The sequence below is a fragment of the Medicago truncatula genome, chromosome 2 (genome assembly GCF_003473485.1).
Source record: "Medicago truncatula cultivar Jemalong A17 chromosome 2, MtrunA17r5.0-ANR, whole genome shotgun sequence".
Lineage (NCBI taxonomy): Eukaryota > Viridiplantae > Streptophyta > Magnoliopsida > Fabales > Fabaceae > Medicago > Medicago truncatula.
In genome coordinates, this window is record NC_053043.1 from 11,855,859 (window position 1) to 11,863,970 (window position 8,112).

At 32.6% G+C, this 8,112-nt stretch overlaps 1 protein-coding gene across 5 annotated transcripts; it reads left to right on the plus strand.

Annotated features, from left to right (window-relative positions):
• The first annotated feature begins 3,484 nt into the window (after nucleotides 1-3,484).
• Nucleotides 3,485-8,112, plus strand: LOC11426615 (dihydroceramide fatty acyl 2-hydroxylase FAH1). Of its 5 annotated transcripts, none has more exons than XM_003594552.4 (7): nucleotides 3,485-3,650; nucleotides 4,490-4,547; nucleotides 4,737-4,829; nucleotides 5,419-5,615; nucleotides 5,984-6,089; nucleotides 7,109-7,255; nucleotides 7,764-8,112. In XM_003594552.4, the coding sequence occupies exons 2-7, from the start codon at nucleotides 4,497-4,499 to the stop codon at nucleotides 7,881-7,883; spliced, it is 714 nt and encodes a 237-aa protein (XP_003594600.1). In that variant the 5' UTR covers nucleotides 3,485-3,650; nucleotides 4,490-4,496; the 3' UTR covers nucleotides 7,884-8,112. The 5 variants fall into 5 exon arrangements, with proteins under 5 accessions (XP_003594600.1, XP_039686336.1, XP_039686337.1 ...); XM_039830402.1 differs by having other exon boundaries at nucleotides 3,485-3,645; XM_039830403.1 differs by having other exon boundaries at nucleotides 3,492-3,590.

The following is an 8,112-nucleotide window of genomic DNA, read 5'->3' on the forward strand; positions in this document are numbered from 1 at the left end:
ATAAATAGTAGTAGAATCAATATAATGGTAGTGCAAATTATTATGAAATAATGAAAAAACTATTTCCGTTTTTATTCAAAAAAGAAACTATTTCCACTTTCCCTCGTTAAATTTTTATTTTTGCTTAAAAATTATTTCCTCTTTTGCATATATTTGGTGCTAATTGTGGCATATTAAATTAAAAATTATAATATAATTTATTTATTTTTTTGAAAGAAAAAATTATAATATAATTTATAAATATTTGTGGATAAAAATTTAAACCAGACCACTTTTAGAGCTATGAATATATTTATTTGATACAAATATTACTAGTGAATGTCTCTATTTGATACAAATATTAATAGGATTTATGAATAAAATATTTCAACCTAATATTTCAATGTTACTGTAAGGATCTCTTTGGTGTGTGCACAAGTATCATCCCACGATCTAATTACGATTTCTGTGAACAACCTTATACATGCCTCTTAATTAGCAAGTTCGGAGTTATGAGAGGAGCAGGTAAAATACATGGACACATTCACCAAGCAGTGGAGGAAAGAAAGAGATGACTGTATTTTTAATGTCGATGTTGAGTATGAAAAACTCCCATTTTTTTGTCATTTTGTCAGGTTATTGGTGATTCATTGGATAATTGTTGAGGAAAGAAAGGACGACAAAGAAGACTATTTATGTTCCCAAAATGCATGATTAACAGGCAGAAAGGAATACAACAAAGAAAGATGAGATACTAAGAAAGGATGCACTTGTCGTGGAAAATGATCCCCTTGTGACAAATGCAATCAAAAAACTAGCATATGAGATTACACATAATAACAACCAAAAATCTAAATAAGCTATTGGAACTTGTTAAAGAGACACACATGATAAAGATCACCATGGAGCATAATTTCATGAAGTAGCTAGGCGATGAAAGTTTTGGAGAATCTGAAATCATTCTTGATTCAGGGTAGGAAACTAAGGTCATGCTAATGAAATGGGCCCTCTTGTTCAGCTTGTTAATTTTCACAATCTTAATCTCCTTGTTCAAAAACACATTTTTATGCTTCAACAACTATGGGGATAAGCAAAGTATAAGAGTATTGTGGATAGTGTTGTAACACCTACTACAGAAGGAGATACCAACTTAACTCTATATTATCCAAAGATCTAGTAGTGGTTTACAACACTTGTTTTATGGGTGTTTCAAAATATCATTCTCTTTAAAAGTTTTTTATTTATTTATTTTCATTTGGTTTTGGTTTAAGTTCCCATAATCTTGTATTCTATTGTTGCACTAAAAATACACTTAGAGCAAGTGTGCTCTATCACAAGAGAAGTATGAAAGATTATCGTGTCCAAAAAATTAATTAACAAGTTCCAAACTAATTAATATTATTTATTGTTTAGATGAATAAATATTTGAATGACTTTGGTAACTAAGTAGAAAGTAATGATGAAGAATAATAAAAACTCGAAGATGTAAATCAATGAAGATAGGTCTAGAATCACGGTTTAACGGAATTCCTTTATTTTATTCAATAATTAATCCTCTTACTAAAACTATTAACATGTTGGTCATTCGAGACTAATATTATTTTTCCTCAATTAACATTGTTTGTTCATGCAAAAACGCCAAATTCAATAAAAGCATAAAGTATAAAAAGTTTGAATGTTTGGAAGACTAAAATTAAGGTTTGGTTATGCAAAAATCCTAGTTTCGATTATCATATAGCTCCGCCAATTATGGAAGTGCAAGTATTAATAGTTAAAGCCACAATCAAGTATTGCTTTTCAAAAGTGAAGGTTGCATATGTTTGTTTGGTCACTCCATTGACATTTAAAAATAAACAAGACCACAACATATAGTGGATTGCAAGTTGAGTGTCTTGTGTATGTGTACATTGTATCGATTTGGAGATTTTTTAGTATGGTGATATTTAGTTTGTGTGTGGGTGTGATTGTGAGGCTTCGACATAGTTGATTGTTCTGGTTGACTCCTCTGCTTCTTTTTCAGTTGTTCGTATCTCCTCTTACTGTTTGGATTCGTTTTTGTTCACATTAGTTCTTTAATTTGTTTTGTTTTGGTTTCACTCAGTTTAGTTTGATTGAGTTTCTTTTGGTTTTGGTTAGTAGCTACTTCGGCTGTTTGTGAAACATTATGTTATGGAGTTTCTTTTGGTTGTTCGGTGAATCAAGATAGTGCTCACAGTTTATTTGCGTAGCACCATGTTATGATGTTTCTTTTTATGCTTAGTGCTCACAATTGGTTTGTGAAAACCTCATGTTATGATGTTTCTTTTGGTTAATTTGGCGAGTCAATATGTTTGTGAAGCCTCATATTACAGTGTTTCTTTTGGTTAATTTGGTGAGTCAATATAGTGCTCCCAATTTTTTGTGAACAATTCTCATTTAAGATATATGCGAGTCTTTTGATTATTTCTCCCTCTATTATCTCTTTTGTTCAATTTCCATTTGGTTTCATCCCTTCTGGCGCGACTTCTTTTTTGGTTGCCCTCTCCGTTGGCTATGATGTCAATTGATTTGGTTTATTTTCCGAGTTAATTTTGTAAAAAGTATACAACTTAGTAAACTTTTAGCTTGAGGGGGTAGTACTTTAAGTTTATATTATTGAGTATGTTTTTTTTTTTTGTTTTTTGTTTGACAAACTTTCGATGCATCATGACATGGCATCATGAGTATGAGGGGAAAAGTTAAATAATAAGTTACTAGACTTGTTATGCTATTAGACCCTTTATAACATTATTTTGATATGTTATGCCATTATAATTTTATGAAACCCTAGCCTAGGAATCTATTGATTGGTGCATTGATTTACTTCACGGGCAAGCTCTCTAGTTCAATTCCATGACGGCCTAGTCGCGCCAAGGAAAAGAATGAAGATTGATTTGACTCCTTCATGCTTGCTCGAACTTAATTATCAGATTGTTGCGATTGATGTTCTCAGTTGGTAGAGCTTCGCTCTTGAAATATGTCGTTTCGAATGTTTATTTTAGGGGATGTCATTTTGAATGTTATTATATTTAAAACACTATATTATTAACAAAATTCAAAATATATCTTAGTTTATCATGATAAAGATAAATAAATCAATAGTCAAAAGAAATATTATAACAAAAAAGAAAAGAGGTGTGTTATTTGAACAACCAATTTGATGATAATTGATTTGACAACCAAAATTTATGGAAAAAAAGTAATATTGATACGAAAACCAAAGCAATAGAGAGATAACGTAAAAAAAAAAAAATGTTAATATGAAAAATAAAGTTGTCACAAAAGTTATAGACGTTAAAATATCATTTCTCAGGAGAAAAATATACTTGACGAAATACACACTCTCCAAAGAATCCCACCACGTAACGAAAACACATGATCCCCCATGCAGCCAGTCTGTCAACGGCTAGATTCCATCTTCAAGAGTTTATTCTCTTAAATCGAACGGTCCAGATCATCTCTCTTATACCCCACTAAATCATTGCATCATCACTCAACACAACACGCAAACACTATCCCCAATCCCTTTTTCTACGCGGAGAAGGGAACGGCGCTGTTCTCATCTCTCACGGTGGTTCTCGCTGCCGTGCACGGTGCTTCTCCGATCAATTTCCGATTCCGGTTTCACCTGCATTGTTTACTTCTACTGTCCGGTTAGTTTTCTCTTCTTCACTTCCAATTTCTAGATCCGATTTTGCTTTTGTTTCAGCACTTTCGTCTTCATGAATTTGTTTGCTTAAAACCTAATTTCGATTTTTGTTTCGTTTTTATCAATTTCGAAAATTTTGCTGCTTAATTCGATTATTCAATGATATGTCATAGTTGATAGCGTTGTTGTTAATTTGCTCTTAGATTTCAATTCTGTATTTGCTGTGAAAATTGAGAATTTGTTTAGTTGTTCTAAGTTACGATGAGAGTTTAGAGAAAGAGAATTTGAATTGTTAATTGTTTTTTAGGATTGTGAAGGAAAAAAAAAGTTGATGCTAAGTGAATTTTATTTTTTTGATGTATTTTTTGTACTGGTTATGCATGTAAAATTATTGTTGCTTAGTTTTTTTTTTTTTTTGTGATGTTGATGATGACGAGTGAAAAAGTTTGGTATTTATTTATAGTAAGATGAAAACGACTATGGTCTTTTTTGGTGGCTGTAAGAGTGTTTATAGAATGGGACAAAGAAATTTTAATTTGGTACGTAAGCTTTGGCATTAAGCAATGAGAATTATATACTTTTTGGTATGTAGCATAATATATAAGCCAGTTAGATTATTAGTACTTAGTTTTTTTGTTGTATATTGACATGTCATGCTTCTGACTTTTTCCTACAAGAAAGGTTGACATTGATGTCATTAGAAAGGCATGTGAAAACAATGTTGGTTATAGTTTCCTAACATATTTAATGCTTCATAATATTATGCTTTTGCGTCACCGTTGTTTTTATCATTGAATTGGTTTTCTGTTAAGTGATTAACACTTTTTTATTTTTGGTGTTCAGTACCAAGATGGTTGCCCAGAACTTTGTAGTTGATTTGGATAAGCCCCTTGTTTTCCAGGTACAGGCTTAAACCGTAAAAATTCTGTTTCAAATTTTTTTCCATTCATGCAGTAGATTTCAAATGTTACGTATTCATTTAATTTTATGTGTAAAGTTAGGTTGTGATAACAAGTGGGTAGTTTGTACTTCATATAATGTATACTTAGTAATTTTGAAAGAGCCTGAACAAATTTTTAATGTTCTGTAGGTTGGACATCTTGGTGAGGCTTATGAAGAGTGGGTTCATCAGCCCATTGTTAGCAAGGAAGGTCCCCGTTTCTTTCAAAATGAGGTTCTGGAGGTATATCATTAAACATGTCCACAACAACTAAGCCTTGTATCACTCGGTGTAGGGACGGGGGTGGGGATTGCTAGGCTAGGCTAGGCAGATCAGTTAATGATGTTGGATTTATAAAAAAACAAGTTTTTGGTAAAAATGTTTAGAGCAAGGTCTTTTTCATAGGTTTCTTCACAATTTTTCTATGACCGTAGTTCCTCCAGAAAATTTATTTCGCTATCTTCCACATGTCATATTTTTTCAGGGATTTTTATTTGCCTTTTTCTCACATGATGAAACTTCACTGGGCGAGTTTCAGTTATCTTGTCATGAATACTCTCTAATCTAAGTTTCTCTGTGAATAATCACTCCTAATCTTATATTGTTTCCGTGTATTTCTAGTTTTATAGTAATGATAAAGTTTTCTGGTTATATAGCTTTTGGATAAAGGTTTCCTTTGATTTTGATTAGCATGTTGCAACTAAAGCGATCACGTTGCTATCTTCAATCCTTTTAATAATCTACCATTTTACAAGCAATTGAAGGTTTTAATTTGTATGTTATGTTATACATTTAATATCATGTGTACTTGACTTGTTACTGTTTGGAACAGTCCTTGACCCTCACTGTCTGGTGGGCAATACCAGTTATTTGGCTTCCAGTTGTATGTTGGTTTGTATATAACTCTATACAAATGGGCCTCAGCTGTCCACATATAGCTCTGATGGTGGTTCTTGGCATTTTTGTGTGGACATTGCTTGAGTATACATTGCACCGTTTTCTTTTCCACATTAAAACAAAGACCTACTGGTTAGATCTCTCTCTGTGTTCCCTTTTGTTTCCATAGCATGAAATCATAAGTTGATTTAAGAAATGTTGGCAACACATTCTTTAACACACTCTATTATCTCTATTATCGTAATAACATGCATGCCGGTTTCCCTAAAAATGGGGTGTGTCCTACTATATAAAAAGTGGGACTAACATGATTTAGTGGATTTTATAGAGATTTTACATTATAATAAATAATGTTAGTAAAAGAATGTGTTGCTAGCGTTACTTAGTAGTTTTTGCATGTAGTTGTCTTGAACCATATCTGCTTTGAGTAACAGCTTATTGGTTTTGAATAACACTGAAAGTTTATTTCCGTAATGCTTTTTGGTCAAATGTTGCTTTAGGGGGAATACCATACATTATCTTCTACATGGATGCCACCACAAACACCCCATGGATGGTTTGAGACTTGTTTTCCCTCCTACTGCAACAGCTATATTATTGTTCCCGGTATCTATTTTTTGCCATATTATGTGCTGAATTTTCAAATACTTTATTGGCTATGAAGAAATATTGAGATTTCGTCTATGTTTTTATCAATGAATTCTTCCTCGTAATAGGAATTTGGAGACCAGAAGAGTAATTAGTTTTTTTTCCCTCGACAGGGAAATTCAAGTCTCACATTGGCTTGATAAAAAGTCTAAGTACAGCTTTTAAAACCTAGGGAATCCTCTCGCCTTATTAGTCAGTTTTGTAAGGCTGAGTTAGATCCAAAGCAAAGACTGTCTCCTATCTGATTAGAAACCTGACTTAAGGTTTTGGTCCTTGTATATTTTTTTATTATAATATTGTTAAAACCTGTGGATGTCGGTCATTCTTTTTTAAATTTGTTCAATTTGGTTTCTCACCTCACCAATCAGGTTCAATGTTTTTCCTACAACAATTTTTCATCAAATTACTCCTTTAAGGAGTTTCACATCGAAGTTTTCTTATTATTTCAAATGGTTACTTAAATAGTAAGATTAGATGGATTCTTTGTAACCTGGCACTGCATGGCACTGTTTAAAAACATAATTTGGAAGGAAAATCACCATGGGTCCAACATTGGCTGTTTGAAGCCGGATATTTGTTTTTAAAACAGAGTGAAGTATAAGAATGGTGGATAAGATCTCTCACTAAAGTTGAATTTGTATTTAATTTCATGTGGGAAGACAGTGATTCTTCAAATAATAATTTAAGGATATTTTATAACCTTCTTTGATAGGAGCTTAAGAAAAACAAATAAATTGTTGTTTATGGATTTCTTGAGTGAAGTCACGACAGACTCTCCTGGCTCCAGTCGTGTACTACTATAACACAATCTGTAGCTTTCTTTTCAAAATGCGAGAAGACTTTTTTACATTTTATAAAATTATTAGACTAATCCTCAATATAGATATGTCAATATTGGTAAGATTCAGATAATTTTTGCACACATAGTTTAAAATTCCATGAAGTGATGTTGGTGTTTTGTATTTCGCGGACTCCAGTTCTGGAACGCGGTGAAGCTCTTTTCCACCCCTTCAACTACTCCTGCGTTATTTGGCGGCGGCTTATTGGGTTATGTAATATATGATTGCACCCATTATTACTTGCACCATGGTCAGCCAAAGACTGAACATCCCCGAAACCTGAAGGTAAAAGCACTTCCCTTCCTCCTTTAACTGTGGATGGCAATTTAATTACCATTCGTTACTCCAATATTTAACTGTGGATGGCAATTTAATTACCATTCGTTACTCCAATATTTTTCTAAGCAAAATCATTTTGTTCCAATAAAAATCAATGAAAAGGATAGAAACGGTTGTATAATTTACCAGTTATTAGCTGATCAAAGTCGGTTCTTCTAGCATTTAAGTATTCAATTTCAGTAGAAATTGAAAGACATTAAACCTAGGTACGTGTATGTAACCAGTTGGCACAGTTGTTATTTTTCCTGCCTTCTTTTAACTTTGTCTTCGATAAAAATAAGATACGTAATGGACATTGGACAGACTTATTTGAAAGCCTCTGCTAAGGATTGTTAATTTTCTGTTCTTCTATCACTTTATTTATTTGCTACCTTTCGGAGAATACATTTACCAACCAATTATTTCCGTCTTGCAAACTATACAAGCCTAATCATCTTTCCCTGGTTTTCTGCAGAAGTACCACTTGAACCATCACTTTAGGATCCAAGATAAAGGATTTGGGATCACTTCATCACTTTGGGATAAAGTTTTTGGAACACTTCCTTCCTCAAAAGCGGATGCTAAAAGCATGTAAATTTACTGTTAGGGATAGCATATGTTGGTTGGTTAAAATAATAGAAAATTCAGAAAGTCCTCTTTTATCTGTCTAATTATTTATTTTGCTCCACAATTGATGTTTGCGGGGTTAGCTTGCCATTTTTCGTCAATTTTTTGGTGTCAAAGTTCTCCAATTGTGAACACACTGTAAAGTAGAATATGTTATCAGGTTTGTGGTGGAAATGTATATTTCTTTTTACTGTGAC

Excerpts from the sequence above, each read along its gene's own strand:
- LOC11426615 (XM_024777443.2), top strand. Across the intron at positions 4,548-4,736 it reads ATAAGCCCCTTGTTTTCCAG|GTTGGACATCTTGGTGAGGC; the intron begins GTACAGGCTTAA and ends AATGTTCTGTAG. Across the intron at positions 4,830-5,418 it reads TTCAAAATGAGGTTCTGGAG|TCCTTGACCCTCACTGTCTG; the intron begins GTATATCATTAA and ends TGTTTGGAACAG.